This window comes from Crotalus tigris, unplaced genomic scaffold (genome assembly GCF_016545835.1).
Source record: "Crotalus tigris isolate CLP2741 ecotype Arizona unplaced genomic scaffold, ASM1654583v1 scf7180000017632.1879674, whole genome shotgun sequence".
Taxonomy (NCBI): Eukaryota; Metazoa; Chordata; class Lepidosauria; order Squamata; family Viperidae; genus Crotalus; species Crotalus tigris.
Genome location: NW_024096526.1, coordinates 281,405 through 302,747, shown reverse-complemented (window position 1 = coordinate 302,747; position 21,343 = coordinate 281,405). Strand labels below are relative to the sequence as shown.

The 21,343-nt window shown below is 40.8% G+C and overlaps 3 protein-coding genes and 2 non-coding genes across 9 annotated transcripts in view; 1 reads left to right on the top strand and 4 right to left on the bottom strand.

Annotated features, from left to right (window-relative positions):
• AP2B1 (adaptor related protein complex 2 subunit beta 1) overlaps nt 1–9,542 on the bottom strand; it is a 77,186-nt gene extending 67,644 nt beyond the window's left edge. For 2 of the 3 annotated variants that reach the window (XM_039334608.1, XM_039334610.1), the window contains exons 1-2: nt 9,408–9,541; nt 3,258–3,315 (exon numbers count right to left, since the gene is read on the bottom strand). In XM_039334608.1, coding sequence (XP_039190542.1) covers nt 3,258–3,294 — 37 coding nt within the window. In that variant the 5' untranslated portion in view covers nt 3,295–3,315; nt 9,408–9,541. Of the gene's footprint in view, nt 1–3,257; nt 3,316–9,403 lie in introns of all 3 variants that reach the window. The other variant, XM_039334609.1, reaches the window with a different exon arrangement.
• LOC120304284 lies at nt 6,727–6,823 on the bottom strand. The gene has a single exon (XR_005555686.1). It is a non-coding gene; the product is annotated as a Z30 small nucleolar RNA (small nucleolar RNA).
• Nucleotides 9,543–9,560: 18 nt separating the features above from the next.
• On the top strand, nt 9,561–16,101 carry PEX12 (peroxisomal biogenesis factor 12). Of its 3 annotated transcripts, none has more exons than XM_039334613.1 (4): nt 9,561–9,694; nt 11,490–11,623; nt 12,352–12,908; nt 14,307–16,101. In XM_039334613.1, exons 2-4 carry the CDS (start codon nt 11,498–11,500, stop codon nt 14,704–14,706), a joined length of 1,083 nt encoding a protein of 360 aa, XP_039190547.1. In that variant the 5' UTR covers nt 9,561–9,694; nt 11,490–11,497; the 3' UTR covers nt 14,707–16,101. The 3 variants fall into 3 exon arrangements, with proteins under 3 accessions (XP_039190547.1, XP_039190549.1, XP_039190548.1); XM_039334615.1 differs by lacking the exon at nt 9,561–9,694 and adding an exon at nt 9,702–9,876; XM_039334614.1 differs by lacking the exon at nt 9,561–9,694 and adding an exon at nt 9,889–10,040.
• On the bottom strand, nt 15,899–21,000 carry LOC120304248 (general transcription factor II-I repeat domain-containing protein 2-like). Its single transcript, XM_039334611.1, has 2 exons — nt 20,860–21,000; nt 15,899–18,942 (listed from the first exon to the last, which is right to left on the bottom strand). Exon 2 carries the CDS (start codon nt 18,135–18,137, stop codon nt 16,296–16,298), a length of 1,842 nt encoding a protein of 613 aa, XP_039190545.1. The 5' UTR covers nt 18,138–18,942; nt 20,860–21,000; the 3' UTR covers nt 15,899–16,295.
• LOC120304285 lies at nt 20,253–20,349 on the bottom strand. Its single transcript, XR_005555687.1, has one exon. It is a non-coding gene; the product is annotated as a Z30 small nucleolar RNA (small nucleolar RNA).
• Nucleotides 21,001–21,343: the final 343 nt, after the last annotated feature.

Sequence of the window (21,343 nt, the reverse complement as noted above, 5' to 3'; positions counted from 1 at the left end):
TGTTTGATGGGAAAAATTAACATATGTTGATGGAAAAAATAATAATAAAAAAGATTGTTGGCAAAAATTTCCCCTGCAGACAAACATACGAGGACCACAGTCAAAAAAGTTCAGCAAGAGCAATTTATTCCACTCCCTCCAACTAAAAATTCTGTTTTCATCAGTGGATAACAGATGCATCCAGGAAACCCTTGACCTTAGAATCTGGAACTCTGTCTGATGTGGTCCCCAGAACCTGCTGAGACCCAAATATCTAATTATTATGACAGATACAGGCAGTTCCTATTCAGCAATCACAACTTGATCAACCGGTTGGTTGTTGTCGCTAAATGAAAACATCAAGATTTTTATGCTTTTCCTTCAGTTTGCCTGTGCTTTACAGCCTTGCAAGGATTGTAAATGGAAGGATTAGACATGAAGTTATTTTTCATCACTGTTATAAATGCCAAGTCAATAAATGAATCAATCACTACAGAAGGACTACCTCTATAGCAAATGCATTGCTTTTAAAGTGAATTAGGTTATCTTAACCATAGGCTGCAAGAATGACCTTCACACGTTCATTGCATAGTGTGAAGGAGCCCTTTCTCTTCAGCCTTATAGTTACAGGCTAACAACAAGTTAACTGCTGTTAAAAGAATCAATTCCTCCTTGCCAGGAACAGAGGGTGGGGAAAAAGCCCAAGAAGCACAGGGCCCGGTTTCTTTCAGAAGCTGCTTGGTGCAATCATTCCAGTGTCTCTTTGGGTAAATGGCTCTGCAATTAGGCACATTCGCCAGTCAGTCATTCTGTGAACATACAGGTCCCCCATGGCAGCAATTGTTTGTGAGAGTTCTCACTAAATGCTCTCACATTTTAAGTATAAAGGACAGTGAAAAAGACAATGCTCAAAAATGGCACAACTCGAAAAATCGCAGCAGGGTTAAAGACATCAGGGATTTTTAAGAGTCATTGCTTTGGCAACCTAGAGACAGCACTTACAATTTTGCACTAAAGTATTTGCTCATTTTAAAAATATCTTTGCCACTGCATGCTATCAGAACTCAGCGGATGCTACGCAAACTTCTGATACCGTTTGAGAGCAAAGATAAGCCAAAATTCAGAATATCTGAAAGGGAAGCAAATCCTTTTTCACAGAACAGGCTGTTCCAGGAGTAGTTTGGAGGCCATCTGCGGTGTTTTGGCTGTCTGCAATAGTCTGATTTGGAAATACAACATTTAATTTCTGATTTGATTAATTTCACACATCTTTGCTACAAACCTGTATTCAGTTTGAACCAGAGAGGAGAAAACACAAATGTCAAAGGAGCTTCTGACATATTGGTAACCTACACAAGTATCTCATATTATCTCACTTCTCAAAAGCTGTAGAGACCAACTGATTTGAATGTAAACACACACAAACTGGACTGAAGCATGCAGTGTTTCTCAATTTAGGGATGTAAGGTGTGTGGATTTCAATTCCTGAATTCTGGGAGCTAAAATCCACATATCTTAATGTCACTGAAGATGAAAGCAAGGATGATTTCTGCACATATTTTTGGAGGATACTTTATTACAACAGGCATTGTTGAATTATTGTAGCATTTATAAATTATGAAATTAGACACCCTTTTAAGCAAAAGGGCAGAATTAGTAATGGCCCTGCAAATCAGGAGATCAGAAGAAGGTGGGGGAAAGGGAAGAATCATCAGCTTATTTAATGATTGCATGGCTCCCAGGAGTTGGCAGCTATGAAGATCAATAGTTCAGCTGGAAGCCAGGAATCTCTATTGCTTAAGAGGGGGGAGAAAGAGAAGTGGCAATGCAAGAATAGGTAGAGTCTGCAAACCTTTGATAGTCAAGGATGATCAGAACAGCAGGTGTATAAATGGTCTTATCCAATCTCACAACTTCAGCAGATCTACTTGCTGAGGGGCAAGATGTAATCCCAACCTCAGCAATCAAGTGGTAAGTCAAAAAGTCCCTTAAAGATAATACACAGCTACCATATTAATTGCCAGAAGAGCTCCATATGTAGCAGGCATCAAAAATCTGCCCTTTTTTTTGTAACAAGAAAATTCAGCAGAGCCTTTTCCCATTACTTTAAAGTTGAAAAATTGAAATTCAGACTTTTTTTTTAAAAAAAACCAACAACAACCAGCCTGCAAAAATAAAAAGTGGTAAAAGAAAAATCCCAGCCCAACCATATACAATAGGATTAAACCTATTTTGTATCTCCATTTCAACTGATGGATGGGCTTTGGTTCTATGGTTTTACGGCTGTGGGATTTTACTGTTGTTGTGAGCTGCCCAATCCTGTGTTTAGATAGGCAGCCATATAATCTTATATGTAAATGGCTTTGATGTTGACTTTGCATATTTTAAGAGTCCAGTTGCCATGATTTGTAAATGACATGTCAACATGTTGTATGAACTCAACCAATCCTTATTCCAAAACATTTGGTTCAATAAAAATATAGCTTGATTGTGTTACTGCCGCCACATCAAAGAGTCTGGCTGGAAGATCTAAGATGCATGTAGTATTGTTTCTTCTGGTTACAGCCTATGCCAGATTAATTTTCTTTCCACTGTTCTTGAGGTTGCATTGAGGTTAGTAGCTTAAAAACTATGAGTGTGGGAAAAAGTTGAAATTGTGGAAATAACTTTTCATTGTATTTCAACTGATTAAAAACTAACTACCCTTCTTTCAAAAAAATCCTCACGGCTAAGCTTAATTTGATTGGCTTGGCTAGACTGTTAGATGAACTATGCCAGTGCTTCTCAACGTTTGTGTGACGGTGACCCCCGTCACACAAACGTGCCGCGCATGCGCGGCACCACCCCCATGCGCGGCGCGGCGCCGCACGCATGCGCAGCAGCGCCCCCAGGCGCAATGCACATGCGCGGCAGTGCCCCATGCGCCGCGCGCATGCACGGCACCGCCCCCGAGGGGGAAAAATGGCGGATCGCCTTGTTTGGCGACCCCCGAGAAATGGTCGATCGATCCCAAATGGGGTCACGACCCATAGGTTGAGAACCACTGAACTATGCCATCTCATCTTATTAATAAAGCCATTTAAAAAATGGCTTAGTAACATGTGTGAACCAACCCAGTCTCTTTATCCATTTGATCTACAGTAGGGATGAAGAATGCTTTTATCTTAATTCTCATATCAGCTTGCCCTCTCATGTAACCCAGCAAGAGGTAGTGGGAGGCAGATTGTATCCACTGTAGAGAGTTAAAAGGCAACATCACATTGCAGTTGAACTCTAACCTTTTTTATTGGTGGTGAAGTATTTGGAGTCTGTCATGATTTTGGATTCCTATTGCACCTAGGAGGGAAAAAAAAACCACTCAGTTTAAGAAATCTGCACCTCTTTTCATAGCAAATGCATTTGTGACTGCTTCAAAACAGAGTTTTGTTATCTGCTTGAAACTGTAAATCTATTAGTTCCAATGTACCACAAAATCGTAAATAGTATTCAATATATTTAAAAACCCAACTTTTTAAAATAACCTTCTATATGACAATCATTCCAAAGAAAATTAACAGATCAAATAATACTAATAATCAACTTTATAGTTTTTATTGTAAAACTTCACACTGAGTTAAACTAATGACCCTTCCTAAAATCTGATGGTCAAATGTTGCAAATTGAGAGATGATCATTTTTATGGCAATAAAAGGTCTTCAGTGTCCTGCTACGTTTTATCTATAATATTAGGTAATTATTAATATCAGTATGTACCAGAAAAAACAATGTAAAAAGAGAAAAATTACTCTCTAAAGGTATGAAGCAGTTTTTATGCTCAGAATTATATATAAAAATACATTTCACTTCTTTAAGTACAGATGTTGATAAAGTCAAACCTGTCTCAAGTAATTGAGGTGCCAATACATACAAAGAGTCACATACTAGATTCAGTTTTTGTCTCAGGTCAGTTGTCATATGATCTGTTGTTGGACGCTATTATCATCAGTCAGTTGTCATGTGAGATCACACTCTAGTTGGCCTCTAGCTTGCTAGTGCCACTCATCCCTGCAGGCAGATTGGCCTGTTTGATCAGCCAACCCTAGGCAACTGATGAAACCAGCTGATTTCTGGAAGAAGCTTGGGGTTTTCCCCGTGAATTGGCTGGGTAGCACATCTGAGGCCTTGGTTGCAACCTGGAATTGGCAGTTAACTGAGGCTTTTGCCTGGATTATTCCTATGAAGCCTCTCTGTGCACTGATTCTGAAGCGCACCTCAATTCTCTGAGTCGCTCCGAGAGATGAAGTGCAAGAAGACAAAGAATACCTTAAGCAAGAAAGGCTTGGAACATCTCCAGGACCATAGCGAAGGGTATTCATGCTATCTGATAGATAAAAATTTCTTAGATTTGCACTTTTTCTGGGCAGGACCAAGTGAACTGCTTGGGGGCGTCATTGCATTTTGAATCAGCTGTAGCTCCTGGATGGTCTTCAACAATAGCCCAATATTCAATTGTAAAGTGACTAAAGCATGGGTGGCCTCTTAAGTTGTCAAGGAAAGGGTGCAACTGGGGCACAAGGTGACTCTGTGAAAAGGCCCTCTTGGTTATAACTACTACCTGTTCTGCAAGTGTAGGAAGACCCCCATCAGTCTTGAATGAAAAGGTGCAACAAAAAAGTATCGATATTTTCTCTGTTCCAACAGAACAGCTCCTCCAAAGGGAATGGGGAATACATATGTAGGATATAGTACCTTTTGCCCATATGTTATTGCTGTTTTATGAGCTGCACTGGTCACCAATAAAGCCCTTCATGGAATAGGGACTGGTTATTTAAGGGACCGCCTTTCTCCAATTATTTCTGCCAATCTGGTATGATTGAGCAAAGTGGATGTGCTCCTGGTCCCTTCAATTAAACACTGTCATCTAACGGGACCGAGGAAGCGTGCCATCTCTGTTCAATCCCTGCTCTCTGGAACATCCTGAGGTCAGAATGTTCATGGAAGCCCTGTCAATTTATTTCCCTGAATTTTGTTTATGTAATTTTATCTGGGTATCCTATTTCTTTTAAATTATGTATTCTTTGAAATACGGTAAGCATCTTTTTGGAGTCAGAAAGCTTTGAAATCCAATCAATAAATAATGACAATCATAACAAGAGTTTTTCTCTAAAGCTAAAGACCACCCATCCTCGATCTAATTCAAAAAGCCAGGAAGGAATAAATGAATACACAGAAGATGCTTCTTTCAGCTAAGCAGCACTCGTGACTGAAAGCTGTTTCATCACAGCAGCCCCTGCCTCCCCCCCCCGCCACTACACAACTTCAGAGGAAAGAAGACACAAACTATATTGTTTCCAATCTGAGAATCATCTCTCCCTAACAGCTTTAAGAGTACTTCATGGGTGCCAGCAAGAGCCAGCATTTCAAAGCAATGTGTCTTTCTTTGCACAGGAAACTGGTAGAGCAGCCCACCCTCATGGGCTGAGAATTAACCCCTACTTAATGACAGGGCAGAAACATATTTGTGGCAGAGAATTAACCCCTACTTAATGACAGGGCAGAAACATATTTGTGCCTGAGTGGCGGAGGGGAGAACATATTAAACTCTATCAGATTAAAGGAAGGGAAAAACTATCCTATTCAGTTCATAGGAATTAAATTTGATACTGGCTTACAGGAATCAAAAACTATCTCTATTGCTAACCTTAGTGCTGGCAGCCAAAATGGTATTGTCTTCCCTTCCAGCATCCCTCAAGCATAATTGTATTTACATTGGAACAAAATCTCAATCTGTTATCTACATATCCAGTTTTATACAGATCTTGTTTTAAAGTAGCATTATTTTCCATTTCTTTTACTTTGAAAAAGATATATTTATTAAATTAATTCATATAAACACTCAATTGACATGTGATTTGGGGTGGTGTACACACACAAAAATATTAAAATAATAAAACGTTGCACCCAGGGCAACTTTACACTACCAAAAACAATCCAAGAATAAGCAAGCTGAATACAAATTAGTTCACTCAGTACCAGGGGAAAAAACAGGTCCTAAGAGACTTCTAAATAGGGTGATCCAAATATCTCTGGTCCATAGGGCAGGTCTGGGTCCTATTATCTGCTTGAGTGATGAGACTAAGAGAATGACCACCCTATCAGATCTTATTGGAGAACAGAAGTTATCAACAACAGCTTGTGCTGCAAATAACCAGGTCCTATGCTACAAAGTTTTAATTAACTGTGTCTTAGGTTTTCAAGATTCAACTGTTTATTATTCCCTGTAAAAGACATATCATTTTTTCTAGAGGAAAAAATGTCTAAATTTTGCATTTATCCTACATGTGTATTTCTACAATGAGAAGAAATACACATCTTTCTCTGGTGGGAAAATGGCTTTGCTGTGAGAAAGAGCTAGCTTCCTTTACATTTTTAATTCCATCTGATTCTTCCTCTAGGATTTTTCTTTAACAGTCACTTGTCAACCCTGTAACTGGAAGGAAGTGGTGCTTCCATTCTAAAAATTGTAGCAATTTTTCTATTTCTGCTTCTCAGAGAAAGTGGGAAGAATAACTCAGTTTTCATCCACCAATCACTGAAAAAAAAGAATCTTCACACATGCAACGGTCTACTTAAATCACTTTAAATGCAATAGATTCAACTCCTCCATCCCATGAAATCTATTTCTGCCCCAAACATGTCCAACAATAGGCCTCAGATCCAGAGATAAATGCAAACAGAGAATTCCCAGGGGAACCAGACTGCCAAAACCTGCTCAGAGAGAAGATTAGGTGATCACGCCCTGGTCAGAATCAAAACCAAAGTTCTGACAATACCAGTTCAGACTATACTTCACTCATCATTGCATTTAGCACATCTTGCAGGGACCTCTTTGTCAGGCCATGTACTTCAATACTCTCTCTCCAAAGAACCAAGCTTTTAGTACATTCTTCTCTTCTGAGCAATCTGACTGTGATCAGAGTGCTGTAACTCATGGTTAACTAACTATGATTTTTTTGGGGGGGGGAAGCCCTTAATTTTCAGGATTGGAATTCCACAAGAAACAAACTAACCAGATAGATTAGTTCATACACAGTAGGAAAAATGTGGCTAACCAGATTTCAGTTTAGTGTGTTGTGTGAACCAAGACTAACACAAGGCTCCTCTTCGCCTGTTTAGATCAGAAACATTTCCTATCTTGAATTTAAAATATTCCAGGGCATGCTGATAGCCCAGATGCTGCATGGGGCTGAAATCTGGAGATGGGATAAGGAGGTTATTTTAGACTGGAAGCAGTCTAAAACATCTTAATAAGGAAAATCTTGGGGCTCCCCAAGTCACCTCCATAGCTAATCTAAAATGGATGTTGGGTTACTTTCCTTTGCTGTCAGAATACATCATGCATTGCTGGGGCACTATAAGAAACCAGAAAGTCTTCAAGAATCTACCTTGCCAAACTTTGCTTTCTCATCAATGGACTGCACTTTTGTCACCGATCTTAATTCAACTCTTAGGAAACAGAAAATATTAGATTTTTTTTAAATGTTTGGTGTAGGGTGCTGGCCTAGAAAGCAGAGACTGTGTGAGTTCTAGTCCCACCTTATGCATGAAAGCCAGTTGGGTGACTTTGGGCCAGTCACTCTCTCTCAGCCCAACTCACCTCACAGGGTTGTTTTGTGGGGAAAAGAGGAGGGGGAAGGAGTATTAGACATATACGTATGCCACCTTTATTTACTTATAAAGTGACCTTTAGTTCTGCCACGTTCAGTTACTTATAAAGCAATAAAAGCAGGATAAAAATACAATAAATAAACATGCTACTACAGCACAGATTTTAATCACTATAAAAACACAGAAGCCTCTCCTAGTACCTGGTACCTAGTACCAGACTATGCCTTCAGATATCTTGAGGAGAGATTTTGTAAACACTTTGTTGAACAGTGACTCTGTCCCCTTGGTGCCTAAGTGAAGGATATTATTTCATTTTGTCTTCCATTGCCCTATTTACAATGAGATTTTGACAACATTATTAATGGTAAACGAATTGAAGAGCCTGGGCTGAAATGGCTAAATTGCAAATATGTTTAACTTTAGTAGCCAGATTGCTACTTTTGCTCTGTTGTCATTTAAACGCAAGTTCTTAATCACAACCCTGGTTGTATCTTGTTTTGGCCTCTTTGTATCTAACATTCTTTATTTTGTTATATTGTATTTTATGCCATGTTATAATGTTATGACCTATAGTTACAACACGAAATCTTACTCATTTTACTTGACTCCCAACCATGAACTACTAGGAAATTCCACCGGATATCTACTTGAGATCCTGGCTTGATACTTTTCATCTGCAACAATAACGCCTGCCAGCTCTGCTCTGTCAAATTCTTTAATAAGACATCACTTTACATAGACAGCTAATGTAAAACATTCTCAACACCTTGGGGATAGTTACACTCTCTCCGTCCAACCTGCCTCACAGGTCTCTTATTCTAGGGAAAAATAGGGGGAGGGGACACTATATACCTGCCTCAAACTCCTGTATGAATGGTAAGCTGTAACTCTAATAAATACAAAATGTTCATTTTGTTCTATAACTGGTTTACTTTATAAATGGTGACTGACTATATCCACCTTATTAAACTGGCTCACTGTGAAGACAACTCTTAAGTTTTTTCACACAGAACCTCAAGATCTCCATCCCAAGGACAGCAAATTACTTTTTCCAGCTACTCCCATCTATGTTTTCTAACACAGAGACGTTCTCCTCCCTCCCCAACCAGAGAAATATCTTGTAAAAGTTGTGATTTTTTGCACACTCTCGCCTCACAACCCCTTCCTGTTCCTAAAATTCCCTCCTACTCCTCCACCTGACCCCAAATTCTTAAAAGATATTTATAGAAAGAACTCCAGCCTCTCTCTCCCTCCCTCCCCATACTTGTCATCTAACCAGTCCAAAACTTTCTCCTCCAGTATTTTTGCTCACTTTTCTCATTTTCCCCAACGCTTCCATTGCAAACTGTAAATTCCTCGATGGCAAGGGACTCGCCCACCTCGTGGTCTTTAGATTTGTGCTTATAAAATAGGAGCTATTAAGGCCTGCAGATTAGGCGAGGGGCAACTGTGACTATCTCCCCAAGATAGATAATTATTCCCCCCCCCCATCACCTTTCTACTTCTCTCCCCAAGCAACGATGTCACACTTTTCTTCCTGAGAACAGGAACCTGTAAGCTCCACCCGGGAAGGGAGCCATTCTGACTGGGGAAAAATTATGCTATTCACCTTTCCCCCACCCAACTACCCAGTAAGGTACCCCCACCGGAATGCCAGGGAAAAAAACCGACCCCCGCCCTCATACCAAGCCTCCTCCCTACCCAAGGGAGGAGCAATTCATCCTCCCCCCCCCGCCAATTCCTCAATGGGCGGAACCACAGCCTATCCCCAACTAACCTACCACGAAGAGGGGAGTCTTCGAAAAGACCTGATACTGAAGAAAGGACGACAACGAAGGAGGAGGAGGAGGAGGATGGAGCAGTAACGGCCAGAAGCAACCGTAAAACTGCCTCGCTTGGGAGGAGACCGGAAACCGGGCTGTCTGGGAAGACCAACCAACGATATGCGCCACGCCTTCCTGCTTAGATCGTCTGCAGCCACAGAATTTCAGTGGCCTAGATGGACATATCCATTTTCTTCCGGTAAAAACACTCCTATTCCTGTAACAGAGGAACGTCGCTCCATAAGGTTAGATGCGACTGCTTGTAAACTGCTTTTCATTTTTAGCTTTCCAGACCGAGGTTTGAGCGTAGAGAGGGTTTCCTCATATAAACTTATGGGGCATTTTTTTCAACATCAAGAGCGACTGTTCTCCCACGGAAGAGTCCTCCCAACAGAACTACGCCTGTTTGCCCTCTTGTAACTCTATGGTACGGTAGAAACAAACTAAAGGAAAGCCTAGCGCGGCCTGAATTTTTGCAGCACTGAACGGCGAGCGGTAGCAGCAACCACCGGGGAGGCGGCCGTACACGGAGGGCGGTTGAGGTGGGGGAAATCCTGACCTGCCCCTCTCCAGCACATAGGGCGCAGAAGTGTAAGATCATCCTTGTAATTTTTCCGCCCGCTTTTTCCTGCCAGAATGTGGGGTCTAGCCCTTACCATTGATCACAAAGCAGTTTAATGGCCAGAGTCATTCATGGCATCAGGCGGCTTCCTTTGTGGATTCATTTGGTCTTAAGAGTTGGTGCCGTTTGATTGCAGCGTCCTCGGGTTTTGCATCACGCTCGCCTAGTTCACCAAGTTAATTTGTTTACCGGTAGTCCTCCATTTACAACAGCTCGTTTAGTGACTCTTCAGAGTTGCAACAGCACTGAAAAGAAGTGATTTATGACCATTTTTCACACTTATCACCCCTGGAGCATCCCCTTGGTCACGTGATTTACATTGGATGCTTGACAACTGACTCACATTTATGACAATTGCAGTGTCCCGGGGTCATGTGATCACCTTTTGTGACCTTCTGACAAGCAAAGTCAATGGGGAAACCGGATTCACTTAACCACCGTGTTACTAATGTAACAACTGCAGTGATTCAGTTAACAAATGTGGCAGTAAAAGGTGTGAAATGAGCAAATGTTAAAACTCATTTAACAAATTTCTCACTTAACCTAAATTTGGGGCTGTTTTGGCCATAAGTGGAGGACTATCTGTATTTCAGCAAGGATTTGAATCCAGCTTTCTTTCTGACCATACCTGCGACACCTTTCAGAGAGATGCAGCGGCCTTGAATTCCCTCAGATTTCTTCCAGGCTCTTTTCCTGGAGAGAAAGGCTTGGGTGGAGGACTGACAGGATGGAGCAAGGCTGTTGGTGAGGAAAACGTATGAAGCAGCAGGCAAGATTTGGAGTAAAATTCCATTTGATGGAATGGTTAAGTTTCAAAGAAGCTAGAAACCAGGAGACTGGGAGCTCTAGGCCTCCCTAAGGCATAAAAGATAGCTGGGCAACTTTGGGCCATTCATTCTGCCTTAGCCCAACCTACTTCACACAACTGTTGTGGGGAAAATAGGAGGCAGAAGTATTAAATATGTTTGCCACCTTAAATTATATATTAAAAAGACAGAGAAAAAAAATCTGAAGAAAATGATAGATATAAGGTACATTTGTGCAAAGTACTTACTCATGGTTAAACTTGGTTGACTCGATGTCACCTCGTTTGCATGGCAAGGTGGACTATGTGCTAATCATGGGTTTTGTGTTCACATAGCATATTAGGCTAAACTATATGATATGTGGCTTGGTGCATCCAGCAACTATGAAGAGCCATGCCGATCTTATATACATCTTCATCGTCCTTGAGGGAAATAGCTTACTGTATTAAATAACTTGCCATTTTTCAATCAAATTAGAAATGAAAAGATCAATAATTTAAATATATCCATATATCATTCTAGACAGAAAGCTTGAGGGCTTTTGTAATAATGTCTTCTAAAACCTAATTCTGTTTTGAATTATTTTGGAAAGTTTGTTTGTTTTTATTCCAGAAGAGACCATGGCAGAACATGGAGCTCATTTCACTGCCATCTACCCATATGTGGACAGGCCTTCTATATTTGAAGTTGTTGCCCAAGACAGTTTGATGACTGCTGTGAGACCAGCATTTCAGCATGTGATCAAGGTGAGAAGAATGGTTGGTGAGTATTGAGGGAAGGATAACCATTAATTTTCTGTGCTTATCTAAGGTTGAATAATAGTCAGAATAATGAAGGAAATATGAAAGCATGGAAGGACCGGAAAAAAATTGCATGCATATGTGATGTCCCATCTTTTTTACAGTTAGAAGATTTATTTTAGGTATCAGATACAGAAAGAAAATCCTGTCTTAGACCTTGCAGTCAAACCAGGATAATTGGATCAGTGAGTTTCCACTAAGCTTAAAATGGAAGTCTAGATTATATAATCTGTAAATTAAAATTTGTGGCTTAGAATTTTTTTTCATTTTTCTGCTGAAAATAATTAACAAAGCAAATTCAGTTTACACATTATCAATGTGGATTCCAATTTATAAATATGGCCATAAAACTTTCCAAAGATTATGAAATTCTGAATTTGAGAGAAGAGTAAATTATGGAATATTGTAATAGTATTATGTTATTACTGTATTTTAAATTTGTGTTTGTGTGTGTGCTAGCTATATCGTGTTTTTAGATCCTGGTCCTGATTCAGTAATGGAACACAACTTCTAAGGCCACATAGCCCTCATCTTGAAAAAGGCTGTGTTATCTTGCAACAATCTCAAAGTAAAAAATCCACAAAGTAGCCCAAACAAAATGTTTCAAACATCAATAAAAATGTCTTGGCACATTCAGGTTTATTACTCTTGCCCTTGATTGTCTTTTGTTCTAGGTATTGGCTGAATCCAATCCTTCATATTATGGTTTCCTATGGCGCTGGTTTGACGAAATCTACACCATCCTGGATCTTCTACTCCAGCAGCATTACCTCTTCCGATGCAGTGCTTCTTTTTCTGAAAATTTCTATGGCTTGAAGAGAGTTGCACTGAAAAGCAAAAGGAATCAACAGAGATCTTTGGCCACTGCTGGACTATCCCAAAAGCATCACTGGAAATCTCTCTGTTTGTTGGTCCTCGTTCCATACCTGAGAACTAAACTGGAAAAGTTGATCTCCCGTCTCCAGGAAGAAGACGATTATTCTATCCATCCTCCGTCATCCTGCTGGAAACGATTTTATAAGGCCTTCCTGGCTGCCTACCCCTTTGTGAACATGGCTTGGGAGGGCTGGTTTCTGGTGCAGCAACTATGTTACATTCTGGGAAAGGCTCAACACCACTCCCCGCTGCTGAAACTGGCTGGTGTGTATTTAGTCAGGCTGACAGCAGACGATTTGCGGGCTTTGGAAAATGTACATATAGCTGCTGGTGATGTTCTACAGTCATCAAACAGGTGAATAGAAATGAAAACCCTAAAACAGCCACCCCTTGCTGTTTTTGCTTCCTTCCTTCAATGATTGGGTATATTTATATATTCACAATGTTTGTATATCATCTAAAAACTAATACTCGCCAGGCAGTTAATGATAAAAAAAAGCGTAGACCATAAAGATGAAAATTTAAGAAAAAGATCTTATGATTACTACACCTGGGAAAAATTAAGAAAGAAAAGCATCTTCCAACGAGCACCGAAAGATTGAAATAGGTCAAGACTCTAAAATCTTTTATGCAGGCAGTCTTTGATTTACAACCATGATTGGGACCAAAATTTCCATTGCTAAGCAAGGTGATTTTAAGTGAGTCACACCTGATATTATCTTTTTTGCCATGGTTGTTAAGCAAATCACTGCAGTTGTTGAGTGAATCATGTGGTTGTTAAGCAAATCCAGTTTTACCCATTAACTTGCTTCCTGGAAGCTAGCTGGGAAGATCGCAAATGGCGATCACATGACCCTTGGAAATGGCAACCATTGTAAATACCTGCCGGTTGCCAAATGCCCAAATTTTGATCATGTGACTCTGGATGCTGTATTAGTCATAAGCATAAGGACTGGTCATTCATATTTTTCAGTGCTGTTGTAACTTTGAACAGTCGCTAAATGAATGCTATAAATCAGTGGTTCGGGACCCCATTTGGGGTCAAACGACCATTTCACGGGGGTCACCAAACAATGCAGTCCGCCATTTTTTCCCCCTTTTCCTTAGCTGTGCTATTCCCTTTTATTCTATTGGCTTTTGAAAGCCAATAGAATAGACTCTCTTGAATAGAGAATTGTCCAGGCTGTCTCTGCCCTGCTGAGCCCGCCAAAAGTCCCATTCTGCAAACGGTGCTGTACCAGTTGAGTAGTCCTCGACTTACGACCGGTTGAGTAGTCCTCAACTTACGACCGGTTGGGGGTTGCGGCATTAAAAAGGTTGAGAACCACTGCTATAAATCAAGGATTACATATAACTCATTTAGCAAGTACACCTGGAGAGTAAAGTTATGGCTAAGATTTTCCCTATTTTTGAGGATCAGTTTCTCTAACAGTAATTTGAGAGCCATCTATTGAGTGGGAGTGCCAATTTTCTGCTTACAACTTTTTTATACTTTGTTTTTTCCCCTCAAATTAATCTTACAAATATTTGGGGGGTGTTATATCTCTAGTTGTTAAATGCTGGAAACCAGGTATTTGGATGACTAGCTAATCATAGTTGTATCTCAGGGATTTATGGTTTTTTTCTCTTAGAGGAGAATTCAGATTGCCTTTTTACTGTAACCCTGGATTTGCATCTTAATGTTTTCCACGTTTCTTAATAATAGCATGAATTCAGTTAATTTCTTTTTTATATATCTTGCCCCTTTCTGCAGCATGAAAGAGCAAATGAAGTCCGCTGGGAAAAAAATCCTAGGGGCCCTGGCTTTCTCCCTGTCCACTGGCCTCTCTGTGGGCATCTTCTTCCTCCAGTTTTTGGAGTGGTGGTATTCAGCTGAGAATCAGGAGAACATCAAATCACTGACTGCTATGCCAGTCCCACCACCACCTGTGCACCTGGACTATGAGACTGATTCACCTCTTTTGCCAAAGCTCAAGACAGTGTGTCCATTGTGTCGTAAAATTCGTGTCAACGATACAGCCCTCTGCACTTCTGGCTTTGTTTTCTGCTATCGCTGTGTCTACTCTTATGTGAAGCATCACCAGCGGTGCCCCATCACTGGCTATGCCACTGAACTTCAGCACCTTGTCAAACTATACACACCTGAAAACTGAGAGGTCCATCCTTTGATCTTTATATAAAAACTGGAATGCTACATTGCATAATCGGGTGTTTTTTTCTGATTATACTAAGCATAGTTTTTTGGTAATAAAGGGGTTAGCTTTTAAGAGTGTGGTTACAGGTTATACTGTCAACTGTTGTCTTTGAGCTGTCTCACCTAATTGATTTCCCCCCTAATATCTATTACGTGAAAACAGATTAGCTGAGAAAGATTACTAGATAGAAAAAGGCCCAACCTGCTTCTTATCCATATGACTTGAGGCACATTTCTAGGGGTAAATAACTTTTCATAGAAACATTTGGTCATTGGCTGGCCAGCTCAGAGCTACAGACCAAGTTGCAAACGGTTTAGAAAAAAAAAATAGCTTTACTTTACATGTAAGCATAAAGTCATGCATTTAATAATGACTTTTATTACATCATAAATTATTACTACATTTGAATTGGAAGAACCATCAAGGCACTTCTAGGTTGAAAGGATTAGCCAGTGACATCACCATTGCCCATGAGGGTGGCCAAGGAGGCTCCTTTCATGTCCCCGGTATTTTCCCACCAAAGTGCTACCTATTTATCTACCTGTATTTGTCTGCTTTTGAACTGCTAGGTGGGCAGGAGCTGGGACAAATTGACAGGAGCTCATTCCTTCAGGCAGCTGGCTCCTGGGTGTTGAACTGCTGAGCCATCGACCTCTCAACGGTCTTCTGACTCAGCATTCTAATCACATGAACCATTGTGGCCTCCATAATACATTGTATGTTGATAACTTTCAGCTGCACACTGCTGTAAGTGATCATAAAAAGACAGAAAAGCTTCTGAGGGCAACCTGAGCAGCTAATCTTTAAACATTTTTTGGCAGCAGCAAGGTAGCAGTTGTCATCTATAAAGTGTTCACAGCAAGGGGCTGGGTTATTTACAAAACCTCGTCTTCCTTGTTTCCGTCCATCCCACCAGGTCCAACTAGAGGAGAACACTTGGGGTCCTCTCAGTTGAAGAAGTGGGCCTACGTCCGCTGCGACCTAGGAAGAGTGCCTTTTCTGTCATAGCACCTGCCCTCTGGAAAACCATATTCCTCAATATATTATATTAGTCCTGATGCTGCTGGTCTTTTGCAAAGCACTGAGACCTAGATGTTCTCCAGAATATTGGGGTTGGAAAGGGTAGCCTATGAAATGAGATGAGATTGTATTGTTCAGAGTTTATTGGGTTTTTAGCAACCATTGTAGGTTCTCCATATTTTCTTGATAATTGTTTTGTGTGTTGTTTTAGCCACCTAGAATCACAGCTGCAAGCCATGTAAGTCAAATGATACATTCCTCAAAATAGACGTACAAGAAACTGCTTAACAGAGATTGTATTTAGACATCATGATAAATATTGACATTTTATTACAAATGCTTTTATGTTGCTTCAACCAGTTTTTACTTTAACAAACTCTACGGGAAGAACAAGCCTAGATCATCCCAGGGTTTGGGTTCTTCTAATTCTTCTGGAACAAGAAGATAAGCTTCTCTTTGATTAAATGAAAAATAAGTTTGGTAAATAAACATAAACAAGATTACAAATCCAAATCCAACATACCACTTTAGGAACTCAAAGGGATGTGTGAATTGTTAAATCCTGGGTCATTTGAGCCAGATGTTTGGCATCTTGTCTTGCCTGCAAGTTCATTCAGATTTGAGGTTAAATTCTGAGCTGTGGAAACTCTCAGGATAGAGTGGAGCTGTGCATCAGTGAGAAGACTTCTGTGTACGCTTTTGTTCACCTTCATCACAGAGAAAAGTTGCTCACACAGGTATGTACTCCCAAACATGCAGAGCATTCGAGCAGCTTGTAGATGAAGTTGGGGCATCGTTTCAGGAATGAACGTGGTGAACTGTGCGGGCCCTACAGAATCATACTTTGCCTTAAATGTGCTGCTACACTGGAGTTCTATCAGCTCCATCTGGATATTTATGGGTGCTTTTGCCACTTCAACTGCAAATGGATTACTGAGCAATCCAAAATTGAATTTCTGTTCTTCAAAGTCAACAAAGCGACGTGCAAACTCCATTTGAAGTGCATTCAGCTTATTAGCAAAATGAGCATCTAAGAACACAGCGCTGGAGACCTGGTTTGTGATTGTTTGGCAACAGGGAAAGTGACTCAGGTTTCCATGCTGCATTTGAGTCTCCCACAGTCGCAGCTTAAATTGAAAGGCTTTCACTGCACCATACATGTCCATGATCACACGGTCCCGTCCCTGAAGCTGAAGGTTTAGTGCAGTGAGATGCTTAGTTATGTCGCACAGAAAAGCTAACTCGCATAGCCACTTTTCATCCCACAGTGCTGTGCAGCCTTTTCCTTTACTTTCCATGAACTGACAGATTTCCTTACGCAACTCAAAAAATCTATTGAGCATTTTTTCTTGATTTAGCCACTGCATCTCTGTGTGATACGGAAGATCACCGAGTTCAGAATGTATTTCTTCCAAAAAAGATTTGAATTGATAGTGATTTAAGCCTTTGGATCTTATAAAGTTAACTGTCTGTGTTACAGTGCTCATTACATGTTCCATCTTCAGGGTTTTGCTGCATAGTGTTTCCAGGTGTATGATGCAGTGATAAGCTGTCAGCTCACCTGTGCAATTCTCGCTCTTCATCTTCTCTCGCATCCTTCCCACTAATCCACTCTTTTCCCCACACATTGAAGGTGCTCCATCTGTTGCCAGTCCTATAAGTTTGTCCCAGGGCAGTTTCATGTCATTTACACATTTAGATACTGCTTCAAATATGTCTTTTCCTGTGCTAGTGCCATGCATTGATTTAATATCCAAAAGTTCTTCTGTAACGCATAACCTTGAGTCCACTCCACGGATGAAGATTGCCAGCTGTGCCGTGCCAGTGATGTCAGTGTTCTCAACCACAGCAAGGGAATACGCAATGAAACCTTTTCCCTTTTCAATCAACTGTACTTGTAAATCAGTGGCAAGCTCACATATCCGATCAGCAACAGTATTTCTGCTTAGGCTTACATTCAAAAATGCTTGCTTTTGGTCTGGACACAAGACTTCGCACACTTTAATCATGCAGTGCTTCAAAAACTCCCCCTCTGTAAATGGCCGGGCTGATTTAGCTATCTCTTCTGCCACTATAAAACTAGCTTTCACAGCAGCTTCATTTTGTGCTTTTCTGAACATATGCTGCTGTGACATCAGTCTCACTTTAAACTCTTCCACCACCTTTAGCTTTTGCTGTATGTTCAGGTTTTTATAACTGTCCCGATGTTTCGTCTCATAGTGGCGTCTCATGTTATATTCTTTAAGTACAGCCACATTACCTCCGCAAACAAGGCACATGGCCTTATTTTCAACGTTGACAAACAGGTACTCTGCTTCCCACCTCTTTTGAAAGCACCTGTTTTCAAAGTCCACTTTCCGTTTGGCCATTTTGGGGGGTTTAAATATCAGTATAGGCACGCAGGTCTTCTTCACTGCAGATGTTGTATATATGGAGTATGAGACTGCACAGAAAGCTCAAAGTCCCAGGTGCTGCGTGAGGCGAGCAGTTGTGAGCGCTCTAGGTATCCACTCTGGAGCCTCAATAGGATGCTGTGAGTCCGGATCTTCTCGGGTATAAGAGGGTAGCACTCTTCACGGCACTCTTAAGGTCCCAATAACCTGAGACCAGAAAGTCTGAGCAGTAGAGAGACCAAGCCGCAGATCTCTCGCCCAGAGGGGCAGCAGCAATTTGAAGGAAGAAGAGGAGGCGGTGAGGCAGGGAGGGGTAAGAACTGAAGAAACACACGATCCAAGCGCCTTCCGTCCCTTTTCTTTCCTTCCCTCGCCAGCCACTCGCTTTCAAACAGAGGGCGCTTTAGCCAGGCCCACCTGTGATTACTGCTGCTGCACAGCTCCACGTGTTGGAGGTTTCCACTGCCTGTCCTCTGTTAGTGCTGCTGCCACTGACAAGACACCTGAAGAAGTGAGGAGGTAACTATTCAATCACTCCTACTAGTTTGCTTGTAGGCTAGATCACGGGCTGGATCTGGGCCTTGAGTTTGACATGTCTGACTTACAGTGTTTATATAACTGTTGTTCTTTGTATGCAAATCTTGCAACTCTGTGTCCTCTGCTACTTGAGTCCTTTTTAAATAGAATAGAGTGTTGCTAAGAGGAATTCTCTTCAGAATTACCTTGTACAAGCAGAAAATTCTTGTTACCGCCTCTGGTCATGTCAACAGTAAGCCATCACCTGTAGAAAACAAAATCCAGTTGTTACCATCTTTAGAGAATAAATCTTGGACTTGACCATTTGGGCTTTCAGTCCAATCACCTGTGCAAGAATCCAAATCAAAGCATCACCTCTCCTCTACTACATCTAGTGAAGGGGAGTCAACCACCTCCTAATATGCTGAAGATTTTTCAAACTAGCATCAGCAAAAGTTTGTAACATAATGGAAACTGCCCAAATAATCACATCACAGAATCAGACTTGGAATGGACCTGCATGGTCTTCCCTTCCAACATCCTCAAGCATAATTGTACTTACATTGGAACAAAACTGTATCCACATATACAGTTTTAAAGTAGCATTATTTTCTATTTCTTTTACGTAGAAAAAGACGTATTTATTAAATCGATTCATATAACCACTCAACTGACATGTGACTTGGGGTGATGTACACACAAAAAAATTATTAAAAATAATAAAATGTTGCCCCCAAGGCAACTTTACACTACCAAAAGCAATCCAAGAATAATCAAGTTGGATACAAATTAGTTCACCCAGTACCAGGGGAAAAAACAGGTCTTAAGAGACTTCTAAATAGGGCGATCCAAATAAATAGGGTGATCCAAATCTTTCTGCTCCACAGGGCAGGTCTGGTGACAGAGAAGCTCATCTTCTGGGTCCTATCATCTGCTTGAGTGATGGGAATAAGAGAATGTCCACCCTATCAGATCTTATTGGAGGACAGAAATAATCAGAAACAGCTTGTGCTGCAAATAACCAGGCCCTATGCTACAAAGTTTTAATTAACTGTGTCTTAGGTTTTCAAGATTTAACTGTTTATTTGCTATTCCCTGCTATTCCAGAGGAAAAAAATGTCCAAACTTTGCATTTATCCTAATGCTCCTTTTCTACAATGAGAAGAAATAAACATCTTTCTCTGGTAGGAAAATGGCTTTGCTGTGAGAAAGAGCTAGCTTCCTTTACATTTTTAATTCCATCTGATTCTTCCTCTAGGATTTTTCTTTAACACGTCACTTGTCAACCCTGTAACAGGAAGGAAGTGGTGCTTCCATTCTAAAAATCGTAGCAATTTTTCTATTTCTGCTTCTCAGAGAAAGTGGGAAAAATAACTCAGTTTTCATCCACCAATCACTGAAAAAAAAAAAGAATCTTCACACATGCAACGGTCTACTTAAATCACTTTAAATGCAATAGATTCAACGCCTCCATCCCATGAAATCTATTTCTGTCCCAAACATGTCCAGCAATAGGCCGCAGATCCAGAGACAAATGCAAACAGAGAATTCCCAGGGGAACCAGACTGCCAAAACCTGCTCAGAGAGAAGATTAGGTGATCACGCCCTGGTCAGCATCAAAACCAAAGTTCTGACAATACCAGTTCAGACTATACTTCACTCATCATTGCATTTAGCACACCTTGCAGGGACCTCTTTGTCAGGCCACATCCTTCAATATAGCCATTCACTGCTGGCAATTATTTTTGCAATTCAATATCGCAAAATGATATTTCTAGGAAAATGAATATCAATGCTATTAATTTTAAATTGTGGGCATAAAAAGTCAGGGCATCACTAATCTCCTAAGCACCCACTTTCATCCAGCTTTCTTTGTTCCTTAATGGTAAACAACCACTGGTCCACGCAACCTCTGGGACCCGCCTTCCGCTGTGCTTGTCACGTGTCTCTTATTTTGTGTTCCTACAATCCGCTAAACCAGCATTTCTCATTCTTGACATTTAAGATGCGTGGACTTCAATTCCCAGATTTCTGGCTGGGGAATTCTGGGAGTCGAAGTCCACAAATCTTAAAAATTGCCAAGGTTGAAGAACACTCACTTGAAAATACTCTAAATGACTAAGTTCAGTTTACCGCATAAGAAACTATAAAGTTTAAATATAAGCCAGATTCATATGCCTACCACGTATTCAGCAAGTCCCGCGTTGCTCCGACATTTTAAAGTCGCGCATCAAGGAAGGGAACGATTTCTGCACGAAGCTTCTAGTCCCACCTACAGCACTCCGGATCATACTTCCTGTTTCCGGTCACTCACAGGCTCTAATCCTTTTTAACTTCAACTCCTAACAATCATTGCGGCGAGGGAAATATCACATTTTCTCACGAGAGTTTTTATACCCCGGATCAAGGGTTCAGTTTGGTGGGCGTGTATTCTGTGTCTGCTTGTTTCACCTCCCCCGCCCGCTAATAAATTCTGTAATTACCAAAATGTCTTCGAAAGCATTCTGTTTGATATATTTGTGCAACGTTCATGTAACGGAGTGATTGTTTAATAAAATTGGAATCTGTCTGCATATTTATCTGCCAGTCAAACTAGGAATGTGAGATTGTTAGACTATTTGACAAAACGAACCTAGGTTTCTATAGCTTTTAACATATCTATTGCA

What these genes read in the sequence shown, in the direction of transcription:
- PEX12 (XM_039334613.1), top strand. Translation starts at nt 11,498, where the DNA reads ATGGCAGAACATGGAGCTCATTTCACTGCCATCTACCCATATGTGGAC. An exon ending in CATTTCAGCATGTGATCAAG is followed by an intron (nt 11,624 to 12,351) that starts GTGAGAAGAATG and finishes CTTTTGTTCTAG; the next exon opens with GTATTGGCTGAATCCAATCC. An exon ending in GTTCTACAGTCATCAAACAG is followed by an intron (nt 12,909 to 14,306) that starts GTGAATAGAAAT and finishes CCCTTTCTGCAG; the next exon opens with CATGAAAGAGCAAATGAAGT.
- LOC120304248 (XM_039334611.1), bottom strand. Translation starts at nt 18,137, where the DNA reads ATGGCCAAACGGAAAGTGGACTTTGAAAACAGGTGCTTTCAAAAGAGG.